Source organism: Penicillium concentricum (assembly GCF_028827145.1).
Source record: "Penicillium concentricum strain IBT 3081 chromosome Unknown utg000002l_segment0_segment0, whole genome shotgun sequence".
Classification (NCBI taxonomy): Eukaryota; Fungi; Ascomycota; class Eurotiomycetes; order Eurotiales; family Aspergillaceae; genus Penicillium; species Penicillium concentricum.
Genome location: NW_026622755.1, coordinates 1,417,296 through 1,433,226, shown reverse-complemented (window position 1 = coordinate 1,433,226; position 15,931 = coordinate 1,417,296). Strand labels below are relative to the sequence as shown.

The window sequence follows — 15,931 nt, the reverse complement described above, 5'->3', positions numbered from 1 at the left end:
ATCATTCCAGGCAACGTCGAGCCCTTGTGAGGTCAACTACGAGGTCAGGTACGGAAAAAAAAAAAAAAAAAAAAGATGGTCAATGAGTTAAATGTCGCTTGATTTTTAATGTGAATTTTCAGTCGAAACCTCCTGGATTGTAATATCGCTAAATTAATGATCAATATCCAGAATCTATCGGATATCTCTAGAGATTGTGTCTGTACAGAAATGGCCATTATCATTGAAATAGCGGCTTCCACTCGATCTGCTCACTCCCTGAGTCACTGAGAAGATCTGCAGAGCCCGTACTGGCGGTCATGCCACTGCCTGGACTGTCTTGTCGTGATGTGGGTTGACCAGGTGATACTGTTCCGATTTTCCCCTGAGAACTTAGTGATAGCGGCTTGCGAGGAACAGCCGGTCGAATTTTCCCAGTTTCAACTGCTTGAGGGGATGAAGACCCCGTGGATGACTCAAAAGTGTCACGTCGCGGAGGTAGCATGGGCTTCTGTGTAGCTTGAACAGGCTCGGTATCTTTGTTCTCCATCGAGTTTGGACTTGGTACCCAATCGACATCTGCAGAAAATGGATTGGATTTGCGTTGGGGATTTGGAATATACCCTTGCTTTGGTGGTTGTACGGTTGCTTTTACTGATGCGCCTGTCGTGTGTTAGCAAGCCCACTATATCCATAGACCGAAATCCTCACCATTGTCTAGCCACCATCGACTTCTGTCAGAGCTTGCCGGTGGCAACCCAGGTGCGATAGAAACATGTGGTGTGATTTCGTCATCGTCCAAGTCCAAAAGAGAGACGGAATCTGCAAGAGAATGATGACCATGGCCTTGTTTCTCCCCGTATATTGATCGCCTCAAACTTTCTTTCAGTGCATAATCGACGATATCAATAACACAATCAAAGGTTGCCCAGACTGGACGGTGGTCAGACACTTTCAAATCCGCAGTTTGGTAGTTTGTTTGCCGCAGGTTGTTTCCTCTCCATAAAATTCGATCACACCATGCAGGGATCCGTGCTTTCTCACTGCCATACATGTTAGTTGCTTCCTGGCTAGACTCACAGGATGCTTACGATGTATCATAGGTATCTCTTCCAACATCGTACTTATAAGTGGGCTGGAACTCAATTGGGCCTTCTGAATAGAATTGGAACACCCTGCCCGCTACCATCTGCAGATTCAACTGTTGTTGTTAGACCAACATCGGTACCCAAACGATATTTGACTTACCTGATCGTTGTCGTATAGCCTTTGATAGTCTCGTTGCGAGATAAGCTCCCTTACGCTTGGGTTGCCCAATCCAATTCGATAGTTGAAATCACCCAGCCAGATCACTGCGTCATGATCGGCGATTGACCGGTTCTTTTGAAATCTCAGGCCTCGATCGATAATTTCATAGTCCCTGTTTCTTTCATCGTAGTTTGCAAACCCGGCAGCAAGATGGGCGGTAACAAAGCAAACACTCGTGTTGGAGAAGTCGAAGCGAACAGCACAGCCGCCTTTGTTGCCAGCAATCCCGGAAAGGCCGGTCTGTGGATACCAGTTAGTTGGTACAATCCCTTTGAAAATTCGAAATGACCTGCCTTCTTCACGCTGCCTTCAACATTCTTGATGTACTTGAGTGAGTCTTCTTTCACATAAAGCAAAACGGCAGCGCCGACTAGTTGGCCACTTCTCAAGTGCACGTATTTTGAGGTCCCTTTCATCTTCGAATGAGCATTTAAACAATCGTAGACCGCTCTTTCCCAGACCTTGCGGGTACTGGGATCAGTGGACATAATTTGTTGAGGGCTCAAGGCGACAATTTCCTGGAATCCGACAACAAAGATTGCTGGATCTTCGTCGGACTCATCCAAATCTGGGAAAAGCCACGGAGTGAGATCAGTACCTGGACCTTCATCGCGTCCATTCACGTTGAAAGTGCCGACCCAGAACCGGACTTGTTTGCGGGAAGAATATTCTGGTGTTCGGTGGTTCAATTCTTCCATAACCAAATCATTGATTGGATCATAGAGGTATACAGGAAGTTGATTTGTTAGCCTTCCCAAGAGAAGATCGATCGTCTTCTGTTTGGCTTTGTCTGTGAAATTGTTGACATAAAGTCGAGTGGCACTCTTCCGTGCATCTGCAAGCGCCCCGGCAAGTGACATCTTTCCGTGTCGGGTGAAAGACGATTTGAGGGCGCCGGTCCCGGCATAAATCTTCGAAAGAGCATCACCATTGTCAGCCCAAATGGTCGAATGCCGAACCTGTAAGTCCGAGCTGAGCCTGCCGCCTTGCTGTGATAAGAATGACTCAAATGCCATCGAACTGATGATGGTCTGGACGAGGTTTGTTCTGTCCAGGCAATCCAGGCAATTGGTCCGAAAAACACCCTCTTGCTGTAGAATGACTGAAGAGTTGTTCACTGCATCAGCTCCGTCGTAGGAAGTTTTATTAGGACGACCTGAATCTTCCGACAAAAAATAGGAAAACTCATCTAATGAGCTGATAAGCTCATGTTTGATCTGGGAGCTCGCTTCGTATCCCGAAGGACCTCGGGTCTCAGCAAGGAAATCGTATTCGGTCATTCGCAAAAGGCTCCGACGTGGAGATGTCCCATCACCTTCTTTCTGTCGGGTCGAGCTCTTATTGATATGCTGTCGAAACTTGGATGACAACTCTGCTTCCCCGGGCTTCAGCTCACTTAGGAGATTTACCACATGTACTGCACCATATTCCAGCTCCAGGGATTCAAAGTGTTTGTTGAATGCGTGCTGTGTTGCGTCGCTTGACCGCGTGACCTCGATCTTTTGCTGGCCCGGAATGAGGCCTGGAGCTTGTTCCCAGAAAATAGGCACCGAGCCTCGGACTTGAGCATATGAAAATACAATTCCCGGTGAAACCCACAGAATAGTTTCGGTTTCCACGAAATTGGCAACATGCCCATCATCATCGATGCCTCTCGAGTTAAACCTCGTACCAGCACGCCGAGAAGATTGTCGGGATATAATTGTCAACATCGAAGCAAAGTTTGTGCGCACATGAGGAAGAATTGAGATGGTCGCCGGTACTTTGAGTGTACTGGCAAATCCACGGATAACACAGGTCAACATCTGCGATGCATCTAATTTGGCTTTATCGGACGGCGGCAAGTGGCTCCGGAAAAAGAGAAGCGGACTAATCATGTAAGAATTCCACAGCATATCTTCATCAAGAGTGTCGATGTCGAATGCCACAGATTTGTTGGCCCTGGCAATATTGTTAGCTGAAGAAGATCGGCTAGTGAAGAGCAAGGAGCTGACAGCTTACCGGTCCTGTAGGCGATCTGTGAGGTTGAAATCAAGACTATAATAGAAACTTCCATCTCCAAGGAGCTTCTTCAATGCCAGGAAGGGATGGTCAGTTACCACATCCTTCCCGTCTGTGCCAAGTCGCTCCTCGGCGGCGAATTGAGACCCGGTCTCATGGTCTAGACCATACTCGTATTCTGAACGATTGAGACAATCTAGTATCATTAGCAATAATTTGACTAGATTGTTGCATGGGAAACATACAGAAACCTACATTGTCAATCCTTGACACGGTTTCTCCAGGTCTCACCGTGGCAGCTTGCGAGGAGCTGGTGACAACGCAGACAAAAACATCTTCATTGAGAGTAACAAGACCAAGGGTACCATATCCATATCCCAACGGTCTGTAACCTTGCAGGTCCACTTCCCCTAGGTCCGCGAACTCAACTTGACAGCGTGGGCTGTCCTTCGCACTGGTATCTGTTGATGTGTAGTGGAACACTAGAGCATGGTCTGATGAGACCAGTGCAATTGTACGTTGAGGCTGATCTCGACAGAGAACCCGAAGATTCGACATGACGCGAGAGAAATCAAGATGTGGGGAGAAGCAGTGGCATTGCTTCCACAATAGTTTATCCTATTTCGGCGATTTATATATCCCAGAGGAGAACCACTTCACCCCAAGAACCTGAATAAAATGAAGAAATACTTTCAACCTTCAATATATCCGCAATGAAATCTTCAATAATTAAAAACAAATATATCAGAATTATTGTTGAAGGTGGATCGTTGTCAAGAGCTCCCACGAGGTCTCCCTTCTCCCCCGCGAGGTCGGGCCCTGTGGAGGCCTTATCGATTGCTGACTCATCCCGCTTTCGACTTTTTTTTTTCTTTTCTTTTTAATTCTTCGATCTCCAAACACTTCTCCGTTTGATTCAACATTGTCGCCATGGGTTTAGCAGGGCCGCGGAAGTATGCGATAGAACCTATTCCTCTCATATATGATTTTCTAACGCGTGAGTAGGAGTACCAAGATCGGCAATGATCCCAATAACACCAAATGGACCCGGTCTACAACCGGGTTCGGACATCGGATCATGAGCTCTCAGGGCTGGACTCCTGGAAGTCTTTTGGGAGCAAAGGACGCCGCACACGCCAATTTGTTGACCGCCGCCAGCAGTTCCCATATCAAAGTCACCCTCAAGGACGATAATCTCGGATTGGGTGCTCGTATTGGACGAGAGACTGAGCCGACTGGACTTGATGCCTTTAAAGGATTGCTTGGTCGACTCAATGGCAAAAGCGAAGTGGAATTGAAGAAGGATGAACGAAAGCGCGATGACGTTCGATTGGCTCGATATGCCGCCCTGAAATTTCCGGAAGTCCGGTTCGTCAGCGCTGGACTGTTGACACAGGAGAAGGAACCCGAGGTTCCTACGCCGACTCCCAAGGACGCGACATCGAAGAAAACCAAATCGGACAAAAAAGAACGCACAAAGACCACAGACAGCGACGAGACTTCTTCAAGTGAATCAGATGCCCCAGCCCGCAAATCCAAATCCAAATCCAAGTCCAAGTCGAAATCTAAGAAATCACGCTCTCGAGACGAAACGGATGGCAATGAATCAAGCTCGGAGCCAAAGAAGAAGAAGAAGTCCAAGAAGAGAAAGGCTGATTCCGCTGAGAGTGATTCTTCAGACAAGGCATCTGAACCAAAAGTTAAGATAGTAGCAACGATATCAAGGGAGCGGCGGCCTATGGGACGGAATGTCACTCGGTCACGCCATATCGCTCAGAAGAAGAGAGCTATTATGGACGACAAGTCTCTCAACGAGGTAAGCTATGCAATAACTATTTTCTATGATCTGTTTGCTAACATGAACTAGATCTTCATGATCAAAGCATAGAGTTTATGCACATCTGCATCTGAAGCGCATTGGGACATAAAACTTGGAGTTATCTGGTGTTTGCACTTTTTATGATTTCCTGTTTTGAACTAGATATATCCTATGAATCAAAAGAATTCCAATATTGAACATGATAAAAGAGTTATCCGATACTCTAGGGTTATTATTGTACCATGTACAGATTGTATATGTCTACGGCTGATATATACATGCCTCTCGGGCCCGGGGGCCCGGGGGAAACACATGGATTACCTAAGCTGGTCCGTTTCCAGGTGCCTTGCGGTATCCACAACCAACGTCATATCAGACAACTTAGCGTATGCCCCTAATCCTTGATTGCTCGGCATTGGGGGTGCACAATTTTGTCTCACATCATAGAAGAAGCTGTACAGATCACTTGCATCGAATCCTCGACGGAGAGATCGTTCCCGGGATCCACCGCAGCTCCCGATAATCTTTAGTGATCTACATGAGCTTTAGCATCTCTCGCATTGCCACGACTCGAGCTGGGATAGGGCGTTGTGCAGAAGTTCTGTCACCACAGAGGGTTGTTTCTCCTCCCATCCGACAATGAACGGGGAAACTCGATCAGCTGGGCGTGTCTCGGCGCCTACATCGCAGTCGACCCGTGGAAGAAAACGGTAAGACATGTCCAACAACTCTTCAATTTACCCACAACTGACCTTATACAGCATCCACTGGGCGCCTTTGAATATTGGGCTTGAGCGACGCCTACAAACATTTGTGGTGCTATGCCACACCTTGACCATCGCTATCTTCTTGACCATCTTCTTCTTTACCTGTGCCATTCCGTTGTCCTGGCCACTCTTGGTCCCATATCTCGTTTACATATCTCTCTTCTCTACTGCTGCTACGTCGGGGCATCTCAAGGGACGCAGTTCTTTCCTGCGCTCACTACCTATCTGGAAAGTGTATGCATCTTACTTCCCTGCTCGTCTTCACCGCGAGGAGTCGCTTCCGCCTACAAAGAAGTATATCTTTGGATACCACCCACATGGTATTATCTCCCATGGCGCCTTCGCCGCATTTGGGACGGAAGCCTTGGGCTTCTCCAAGCTTTTTCCAGGAATTACCAACACTCTGCTGACGCTGGATGCGAACTTCCGCATTCCTTTCTACCGAGAATACGCACTTGCCATGGGAATTGCCAGTGTTTCTCGGGAATCTTGTGAGAATATTCTAACCAAAGGCGGCGCAGATGGAGAGGGCATGGGGCGAGCAATCACGATCGTCGTGGGAGGTGCCCGTGAATCTCTCAATGCCCGGCCTAATTCCTTGCGTCTGGTGTTGAAGCGACGCAAAGGGTTCATCAAGCTCGCTATTCGAACGGGAGCTGATCTGGTCCCTGTATTGGCTTTTGGTGAAAATGACCTCTACGATCAAGTAGACTCAGATCAGCACCCAATCATCCACAAGATTCAGATGCTTGTAAAACAGACGTTAGGATTCACTATTCCCCTGTTCCATGCACGCGGTATCTTCAACTACGATGTCGGACTGATGCCCTATCGAACCCCTCTCAATATTGTGGTCGGACGACCAATCCCGGTCATGCAGCAGAAGAACCGCGACAAGATCAACGATCAATACATTGATGAACTCCATTCACGATATGTGGAGGAGCTGATGCGGCTGTGGGATCAGTGGAAAGATGTCTATGCCAAAGACAGAGAAGGCGAGCTGGAGATCATCTCATGATAATGCATCCACTCTATGTATATGGTTTGACCAGTCCACTACAACATATGGACTTCTTATGGGCATATTATACAGCATATGGGGAAATAAGTCAAGAACCAAAATCAAACACTCGATTTCCAAATGTAGTTCGGGTTAAACACACAAGCAAGAAAGTAAACCTATGAATTGGGTATCAGATCAAACAAAATCAAAGAGCTTCCGCAAAAGGACAAAATCAAAATCAAAGTAGAAACAACGTATTGAGGTTTTCATCCTCGGAATGGCGAGCTCAGGTTTGGATTCCACGAGGGAGCAGTTGGGTTTAGACCTGGCACCTCCGCTGATGAGGATTCTCGTCGGCTTTCACTAGCAATGCTCCTGTTCTTAGCATTGTGCCCACTGTCTGCTCGACCCTGAATCATTTCCTCCAGCATGCGTGAGACCTCGTCCATATTCTTCCCCGCGTCTTCCTTTTCACTTCTACCAGACAAGGGACGCTTGTCTGGACTCTCAGATTGTGCAATGAAGCCATTGGTCCCTGCAAAACTATCTGCATCGCCAGCAGTAGATCCACTCTTGCTCTTGAGCTCTGGTGACTGCGAGTCATTAGTCACAGCAGCCAAGTCTCGATGGCGAGCTGCGGATCGAAGCGCGGCAAGCATGCGATCTTTATCATCGAGTTGCAACCGGAGCTCATTGATCTCCATATCTTTCTCGCGGACCAAAGCCGAGACATCTGGATGCTCGGCAATTGTGGCATTTGCGGGCTTAATACCCACTGACATCCGGGAATGACTAGACCGTCTTGCCTGGAGCAGCCGGCGCTCCAGGGTAGAGATGTACCGGTTCTTATCACCGAGATCAGCTTGCAGCGCAGTGACCTGTCGTTGTAAGCTGGCTTTGCCATCGCCAAATTCACCAAGGTCGTATTCGTCCTCGTTGCCAAACGATCCTCCTGGATATAGCATACCCGATGAGGGATCGTTGCTATTGACTGATATGAACGAGATGGGTCGAATCGATGAATGGCCGGCACCCAGTGTAGATTGACTGGCGGAAGAACGTAGTGACCGCGCACCCGAATCTGTTGCAGACATGCGGGAAAGACGTCCAAACGCAGAGAGGCTGTTATGGTTGTTTACGCCGGTGGACTTGGAGCTCAAAATCAGGCGATTGAGATGCTCGATCCGCTCTTTGAGCGCCGTCCGCGCCAACTGCATTTCCAATACCTGTTCCTCGTGTCGGGCCTGTGCTTCCTTTTCATACTGCTGCTCGTCCCATTTGAGCTCCTTTTCCGCCTGGGATTTGGCCTGGGTATCAAGCTGACCGCGAAGAGCCTGAATCTCCATACGGTATCGTTCAAGCAGTACCCGACTACCGGAATCACCACCGCCGCCGCCGTATGCCTCCTCGGCCTTTTTGGCGTGACTGACTATATTATTCTTCGCCCGCGCAGCGAACTTCATGGTATTCAAAGTTTCACCGGTATGCGAATTGACTGCGCTCGTGAATTGAATGGTGCACAGAATACTCACAAGCGAGCCACCGGACAAGGCTGGCTGCAGTAGTCGGGTCAACTTGCTATCCCGGTAAGGCAAATGCCTCCCATCGCGGTCCGTGGGGTTGCCTTGCTTATCCTTGTTCTCTGATAGCCGAGAGATGATGGTGCCTAGAGTGAGCAGACTTTTGTTGATATGGGCACCTTCTGTGCGGCGTTCCTTATCATCAGCCGCACGTTCAGAGCCAGCCAGATCAATCAGACTCAAGGTTGACACCCGGACACCACCCGGGGCGATCCCGGAGCGCTTATCTTGAGAGCTGCCAGAGGGCACTCGCTCTCGACTCTCGACCACGATCTGAACCACTGCGTGACTTCGAGAACTGCGCGCATTGAACTGTGTGCTGCTCGTTCGTCGCGCGTGGTCACCTCGGGCGATAACACGGAGAAGTTGTGTCGGGCTCTGGACAATCTCTTCCTTGAGCGGCGTTGCATATACTCCTCGTTTGCTGTCCTCTCTCAATTTGATTTCCTCCTGGGCTCCGGCGGGGCCGTTGGCAGCGGAAGCAGAAAGAAGATCGTTAATCTTCTCGTTGTATATTTCCAGATAGCTGACCCGCAGCAAGAACTCCCGATGTGGGGTCTCTCTGATGAAGGAAAAGATGTCGGTGATTGCGAGTGGAATTACACCGGGGGATGTGGCAGTGCCCTGCATAGAGAAGGTTTTTCCGGTTCCCGTCATACCATATGCAAAGACCGTTCCATGATAACCCTCCATGACACGCCGAACAAGACGTTTGGCAGCCGAATCATAAACTTTGGCGTTGTTTTCTTGTGGATTAAAGACATTATCTGCTCCACGGTTAGTTCCGAACGGGCAGTAAGGAATGTCGTTCTCACCATAAAAGTAATCTCCTCCTTCTTTCCCGCGGTATGAGATGAGGCTTTGCCGACTATCGACGGACCATTCACCATGATTTCGGGAAGTCTCTCCATTGTTGTTGTCGGGACGAACACGCACGCTGACAAGCACGTTGCCCTTGATCTCCTTTGGCTTAGAGCTTGATTTCCCCGTCGGATCATCTGCATCCTCAAAAGTCGTCGCACTCGTTGAGCAAGATCCTTGGGCGGATGAGCTTCTGCTATGGGTTGGAGATGCCTCCGGATCTCGCGCATCTCCACTGGATATGAATTTACCTTCTCCACTACCATTGAGTAATGATGGAGTCTTTGAGCTCCGGTAGCTGCTCGTAGTTCCTGTGCTCAACCGCGAGCTTCTTTGGGGTCGCACACTGGAAGTAGCACCTTGGATCCCAGAGAGCGATGATGCAGTGGATGGACGACTGCTGGCCTTTGGTGGTTGGGGGAATGACGCGATACTAATTGTTCGGCGCAAAGATTTGTCGGGACTACCCGGAGTGCGCCCACCGGAAGTTGACCGGGCATTCAGGTTGGAGGTTGAGTTTGACGTTGATAGAGGCGACTTGAGCGATGGTTTGGGGCTGGATGGGGTCCGCAGTTTGGAGGCCTGGTAAGGGGATGCAGCCCGTGGTGTGTCGGAAGATGTAGACTTTCTGGGTTTAGGGTTGGGGAGAGGCGGTAACGATCCAGTTGGAGGTGGTAGCCGTGACAGCTGCGAGGGCGGTAATGTTGACATTGAGGTCATCTCTTTGAAAACGCGAATGGATTTATTCAATGAATGGCCATGCGAGCAGATTGAGTCTGTGTCATTATAATTAGCCAACTGAGACATATGATCCTTTAGGAGACAAATTGGGGGTTCAGAGTCTCGGAGATCGAGACGCGATAACGGATGTGTTATGTTATGATTTAGGTCTCGGGTACTCACAGATTCAAGACATGCGATGTTGCAATTGCGACGGGGGAAGAGTAGAGAGATGAAAATCAAGATGAAAATATGGAGAGGCGAAGAGAGTAGATGTGTAGAGAGAGAGAGAGAGAGGGAAGGGAAAAGTATCAAAATAATCCCCGCAGAGAACGGGGCCTTAATATATTATTTAATACCTTTAATACCTTTAAATATCAAGTATATCTCTTAAACACTCTTTTCTTTTTCTTTTTCTCCTAGATAATAATAATAACTTATATAAAGTATATCCTTCTTCTCCTCTATATCCCTCTATAAAAAAAAAGGGGGGGGGGGGGGATAGCATAGTAAACCACAGGGGCCTCTGGGAAGCTCGGAGCATCTTTCCAATGATAGGCAGTGGAGGTTTCAAGTACGGGAAGTCGAGGGGAAAAGGGGGCGAATGAGATGTCTTAAGCTTGTTTTTTTTTTGGGGATCTCATTATTGTGACTTGAAAGGTATCTGGAGATCTGGGGGGAAGAATGGGAAACTATCTCCTTAAGGGCTGAAGGAGTATAGGTATCTCTCCCTATACAGGTGAAGCTTGGGATGAACTCCTGTTCGAATAAATCAAGTAAAGATTAACAGATAAATCAAAATTAAAATTAGGCGTTGATCCTCATTTCCCGTCCCGTGTATATATATCTATATCTATATCTATATCTACAAACTAAAAGTATAGACCTTGGAAAACCTCTTAAACTAGAAAGGACCTATAATTTTTTTTATAGGTAAACAGGTGGATTACCCTGGCAATGACAGATAATGGGGAAAATTGCGTTTCCCTTCTCTCTTCCAAGCTACATGGACTTCAGCCCTGGAGACAATCCAATAGTTGCTGCAGATGCCAATGCCATGCATATCTAAGTGTCTCGGCTGAATAATACCATTATTACCCTGGCTTTGTTTTTTTTTTTTTTTTTTTGTGTATCTTGTGTGTTATTTCATACCGAAATCCAGTTGCCGGGCAGCACTCTTGAACATACCCTCATCCTCCCCACCTCGTCGGGTCAAATCATCTCCCATCTTTTTAGTCCCTCCAGATTTCCGCGGGAGATCTTCATTCTTAGTCGGCCGGGGTTCAATTGTCCACCAATTGTGTCGCAGGCACTGGACAGCTGTACTGCGCTTGCGTGGGTCAAGCGCACACATCGACATCAGCAGATCGGCGCCCACCGGACCTGCAGTGGGAAACTGTCGCATGAAGAAATCGCGCCCTTGCAACGGCACCAAGTGGGCCTTGTCAGTGGCAATGTAGTAGGGCAATTTGCTGACCCCAGGCCAGTTCTCTTCCGTTGGGGTGCCGAACGCTTCGCAGATTTTGGAGGTTTGGTCCAGGTCAGTATTGCCCGCCACGAATGGGACCCGGAGCAGGAGCTCGGCAAAGACCATCCCCATGGACCAAACATCGACCGCGCCGGAGTATTGTCGCGCGCCGTAGAGAAGCTCGGGTGGCCGATACCATCGAGTGATGACCTGATGGGTCATGTTGAACAGGGGATCGGCAAAGGATCTGGCGAGACCAAAATCGGCCAATTTAACCTCCCCATCTGACGCGATCAGCAAGTTGTTAGGCTTGATATCCCGGTGGAGAACAAAGTTCTCATGGCACCACCATACACCCCGGGCAAGCATCCCCATCCAAGCTTTGATATCGGCCACACCGTAGTGAATATCACTGTCTTTGATGAGCATCTCAAGATCTCCACCAGGAAGAAACTCAAGAACCAAGCTTAGATTTTGATCCTTGGAGGAGAAGACATCGTGGAGGGCAATGACATTAGGATGCTTCAGCTCTTGAAGATACTTCACTTCACGAACCGCATCCATAGCAAGTCCATCCTTGTATTCGGCATTGACTTTGATCTTCTTGATCGCGACGAGGGATGAGGGATCATGTCGGAGGTGGCCAACATAGACCACGGCATATGTACCTTCACCTACTTTCTTGTCTAGTTCTATGTTAGCATACCGATCCCTAGAAAATAATGCATATGTTCAAATACCTTTGACGTATCGTTCCCGGACATCAATATTCAGTTGTTCGGTGAGTTCGCGATCCCCATTTTGCACAGGCTTTGACACAGCTGCACCTACAGGTCCAGCAACTGATTTTTGTGCAGTAGCTCTCAGCCTGATTGCTGTATTTGGGGAATGCACAGTCATGGATGGCGAACGAGAGCCGAAGGGTGAGAGTGCCATGATTAAGGTGGTTTGAAGCACAAGGTCAAAATTATAGGGAGCGACAAGAAGTGAAAAAGAAACAGCCACAGATTATTTAGTGGCCACTATAAATATTAAGAGATCATCTTCAGCAAAAAAAAATATGAGGTGAAGGCAGTATTGTCGAAAGATGAGGGCCGATGTCATTTCCCCCATAGGCCCGGAATATTGTTAATCCTGGACTTTGTTGGCGACTCCCAAAATTTCTCCAAGTCAGTCAACAGCGAACCCCCGGCCAATTCCTCGGCAACTGCTGGAAACCTATCAACTTCAAAGGCATTGCTTAGCAGGCCCCCTCATAGATACTACGAATCCCATTTTCGGAAAAAAAAAGCACGAGAGTTACCAACAAAATCGGGGCTTGCGGCATCCTTCCCGCAACACCTTTCACCATGAGCGTCATGGCAATGCGCAATTCACCGCTAGGCAGCTTGACAGCGCGCCTATTCAAGCCTGTGTCAATTTCCAATCAATACATTCGATCACTCCACAAGAACGCGCCCCCGCCTGTGCCATCTCCGACCCCTTTCGTTCCGGACGTCCAGACCTTCCTCACGCTGATCGGCCGTGAAATGTCCAAGCAAGCGAGCAAGATTCCCTCATGGGAAGAACTTTTCACTTTAAACTCCAACCAGCTCCGCCAAGCAGGCATTGAGCCAGCTCGCCAGCGACGGTACCTGATCCGGAAGCGCGAGAAGTTCAGGAACGGACTGTACGGCCCTGGAGGTGACTTGGAGACTGTGGTCGATGGCGTTGCACAATTGCGGGTTGTTGAAGTGCCTATCAATGCTCGAGGCCTGACACATGAAGCACAAGCGGCAGTTCAAACTTCTTCCGCTACACTGTCCCCCGGCATGGTGAAAGCCATTGTTAACCTGGCACCTGATGTCACTACATATCAGTATGGCAAGAAACAACTGATCAAGAAATTTGCGCACATGAAGATTCACCGTGGATGTCAGCCCATGGGTCCGTTCCTTCAACCCTTGAAGGGTTCCGATGGTACTGCGGCTACCATTTCGGTCCAGGAGGGCATGTGGGAGGACAGGCGGGGACAGAAGGTCGATGGCGGTGAGCGACGACGCCGGGAGGTCCAGAACAAGAAGAGGCTGGATGAGAGAAAGAAGGCGTGAATGTGAACGGTGAAATACCACTTTGTGTATCTTGCATATTTCTTGTTGAGCCTGGATGTTCAAATTCGAACTGTACTATACTATTGCTATACTATTGCAATCATGATTTCTTTTTTTTTTCCATCTTCAGTTTTCTGGGGATAAGTGAGGCGTTCTTATGCCTGATTAAAATAATATGGTTGAGCTATGTGGACATTTAGAGAGAAAGATGCGATTCAAAATCGCGATAAGTGAATATTCATACAGCAGAATCGTCTCAAAGTGAAGAAGAAAGAAATCCATGATGCTAGAGCTGTCAAATCCACCGTAGTGAACCTGGCTCAAGTTCAGTCTGAACCTTTGCGGCATCAATGCAGGGCATTAAAAAAAAATGTGATCAAAATGTGAATGGGAATCTTTTCTAAAAAAAACAACTCCGATCATGCTTTGACTCCACGCTTCTCGTACTGAACAAAGGATGTACCCAGAGGCTTGGAGAAGAGGGACTAGAATGTGGTTAGTTAAAACACCCAAGTTAATCGGGATAGAGCATCACTTACTGAATAATCCGTCTCGGGGAAGGGTGAATCAGCGTTAGGCTTGGAGAACTTGAAATGTCTCACCAGCGCAGCCAGAATTGTGCCCAGTTGCACATAGGCAAACTGCTCACCAATACAGCGATGGCGACCAGCACCGAAAGGCAGGTAAGGACTGTTGGTGCCCTTGGTAACCAGTCCATAACCATAGTCGATCTGTTCCTCTTCCTCTTCCTTGGTAGTCTCAGTGTCAGCCTCATCCCAGCGGTGGGGGTTCCACTTCAGAGGCTCGGGGAAGAACTCTGAAGAGCGAGCAGTAACACCGGGAGATGAAAGGACATTGTGAGTGGTAGGGATGACATAAGAGGTACCTTCCACAGGCATGGGGTTCTTGACGGCGCGAATGATCGAGTGGATAGGAGCGTGGAGACGGAGGGTTTCCTTGATCACCTTGGAGTGCAAGTCGAGCTTCTGGAGTCCTTCGTGGGTGAGAGGAGGGAGGTCAGAGCCCAGGATCTGGAGTTGTTCTTGGTAAAGTTCCTCCACAATCTCAGGGCAAGCGGCCAGGCGCAGAACAATCCAGGCAGCAGTCGAGGAGGAAGAGTGCTGGCCCGCCATAAGCAACGCAATCATCATGTGGGCAATTTCCTCATCAGGAATGGGGGTGCCATTCTTGTACGTGCACGACATCAAGTTCCAGACCATATCCTCGGAGTCCTTCTTCTCACCAGATGCACGGCGCGCCTTGATGATATCCATGTACGTCTCGGTCATCTTCTTCTGTGCGGCATCGCGCTTGCGGTTGTGGGGGAGCGGGGCCCATGGTAGCATGAAGTTGATGGGAGCGAAACCTTTATCGAGGTCGTGATACATCTCAGCAAAAGTCGAGTCGAATCGATCGCGGACCTCCTGTCCTTGCAACGAGCGGGATGCGGTGTAGATTGTGATCTCGGCAATGACCTTGGAAACATTGAAAGTACCCTTGTTGTCCTGGAGAGCGGGAGAGTTCTTCACGAAGTCATCGACCTCATTGGTGATCAAGCGAACATAAGACCGAAGTGCCTCGGAAGTCAGTCCAAATTTGACAAACTATGTAGCGGTCAGTAGCCAGACTTTGTGGTCTAGTCAATTCCTTCATACCTTCTTCTGCTCCATGAGCTTAGCATTGGGGCAATCGTAGACGACGTGACGACCGAAGACGGGGGTGGTGAGGGGAGAGTAAACCTCTTCGGCGTTCACATCACGAAGCTTGCCATTGAGGATGAACTCGTTGCCCTTGGTGCCTAGGTAGACGGTGGTCTTCTTGCCCAGGAGGATGAAAGTGAAGATATCGCCATACTGCCAGCGTTAAACCCCCAAATTAGCAATTGGCATTCTTCTGTGGGCTACCCATCTGCGATCGACATACCTTTGCGCGAGCATTGTTGAAGAACGTGTATGGGTCCATGCCATAGCTAATGGTGCTTCCAACAAAGGGGACCCAGTGGAAGACCACGGGGGGCTCATGGGCTTTCTTAAAGAAAAGTTGGCGCAGCACATTGATTACGACTGAGAGCGCAATGAACGACAGTGCTCCAACACTAGCCAAAGTGTAGATTGACTGGGTCGAGCAGTGCTCGCAGAAGGTTGCGAGGAAACTTGAGAAGAGGCCCATGTTGTCCAGAAGCAAAAGGAGAGAGAGTGAAAGAAAAGAGAATCAGAGCCACAAAAAAATAAAAAAATACCGGGCTCACAGTATATAACCCTCAATAGAAGAGAGAAGAGAAGATTAAACAGGAGGCGAAGGGAAAATAATTAAGTCCGATATCATTCGGCGA

The 15,931-nt window shown here is 48.6% G+C and overlaps 7 protein-coding genes across 7 annotated transcripts; 3 read left to right on the top strand and 4 right to left on the bottom strand.

Moving 5' to 3' along the window:
- Positions 1–220: 220 nt before the first annotated feature.
- On the bottom strand, positions 221–3,846 carry N7517_004122 (SacI domain and endonuclease/exonuclease/phosphatase family protein; the record flags this gene model as incomplete). The annotated part of the gene is made up of 7 exons (XM_056721852.1): positions 221–642; positions 691–1,022; positions 1,071–1,180; positions 1,228–1,527; positions 1,590–3,228; positions 3,289–3,484; positions 3,534–3,846. The coding sequence occupies 7 exons, from the start codon at positions 3,844–3,846 to the stop codon at positions 221–223; spliced, it is 3,312 nt and encodes a 1,103-aa protein (XP_056578102.1).
- A 372-nt stretch (positions 3,847–4,218) lies between these two features.
- Positions 4,219–5,176, top strand: pxr1 (telomerase inhibitor/ribosome biogenesis protein PXR1; the record flags this gene model as incomplete). The annotated part of the gene is made up of 3 exons (XM_056721851.1): positions 4,219–4,241; positions 4,294–5,104; positions 5,156–5,176. 3 exons carry the CDS (start codon positions 4,219–4,221, stop codon positions 5,174–5,176), a joined length of 855 nt encoding a protein of 284 aa, XP_056578101.1.
- A 570-nt stretch (positions 5,177–5,746) lies between these two features.
- N7517_004120 (uncharacterized protein) lies at positions 5,747–6,895 on the top strand (the record flags this gene model as incomplete). Its single annotated transcript, XM_056721850.1, has 2 exons — positions 5,747–5,817; positions 5,869–6,895. 2 exons carry the CDS (start codon positions 5,747–5,749, stop codon positions 6,893–6,895), a joined length of 1,098 nt encoding a protein of 365 aa, XP_056578100.1.
- Positions 6,896–7,146: 251 nt separating this feature from the next.
- On the bottom strand, positions 7,147–10,041 carry N7517_004119 (putative kinesin family protein (KipA); the record flags this gene model as incomplete). The annotated part of the gene is made up of 1 exon (XM_056721849.1): positions 7,147–10,041. The coding sequence occupies one exon, from the start codon at positions 10,039–10,041 to the stop codon at positions 7,147–7,149; it is 2,895 nt and encodes a 964-aa protein (XP_056578099.1).
- Positions 10,042–11,182: 1,141 nt separating this feature from the next.
- On the bottom strand, positions 11,183–12,445 carry kin28 (TFIIH complex serine/threonine-protein kinase subunit KIN28; the record flags this gene model as incomplete). Its single annotated transcript, XM_056721848.1, has 2 exons — positions 11,183–12,195; positions 12,250–12,445. The coding sequence occupies 2 exons, from the start codon at positions 12,443–12,445 to the stop codon at positions 11,183–11,185; spliced, it is 1,209 nt and encodes a 402-aa protein (XP_056578098.1).
- A 413-nt stretch (positions 12,446–12,858) lies between these two features.
- Positions 12,859–13,599, top strand: N7517_004117 (mitochondrial 37S ribosomal protein mS41; the record flags this gene model as incomplete). The annotated part of the gene is made up of 1 exon (XM_056721847.1): positions 12,859–13,599. One exon carries the CDS (start codon positions 12,859–12,861, stop codon positions 13,597–13,599), a length of 741 nt encoding a protein of 246 aa, XP_056578097.1.
- Positions 13,600–14,018: 419 nt separating this feature from the next.
- Positions 14,019–15,768, bottom strand: N7517_004116 (cytochrome P450; the record flags this gene model as incomplete). The annotated part of the gene is made up of 4 exons (XM_056721846.1): positions 14,019–14,084; positions 14,139–15,203; positions 15,255–15,452; positions 15,523–15,768. The coding sequence occupies 4 exons, from the start codon at positions 15,766–15,768 to the stop codon at positions 14,019–14,021; spliced, it is 1,575 nt and encodes a 524-aa protein (XP_056578096.1).
- Between the last annotated feature and the right edge of the window lie 163 nt (positions 15,769–15,931).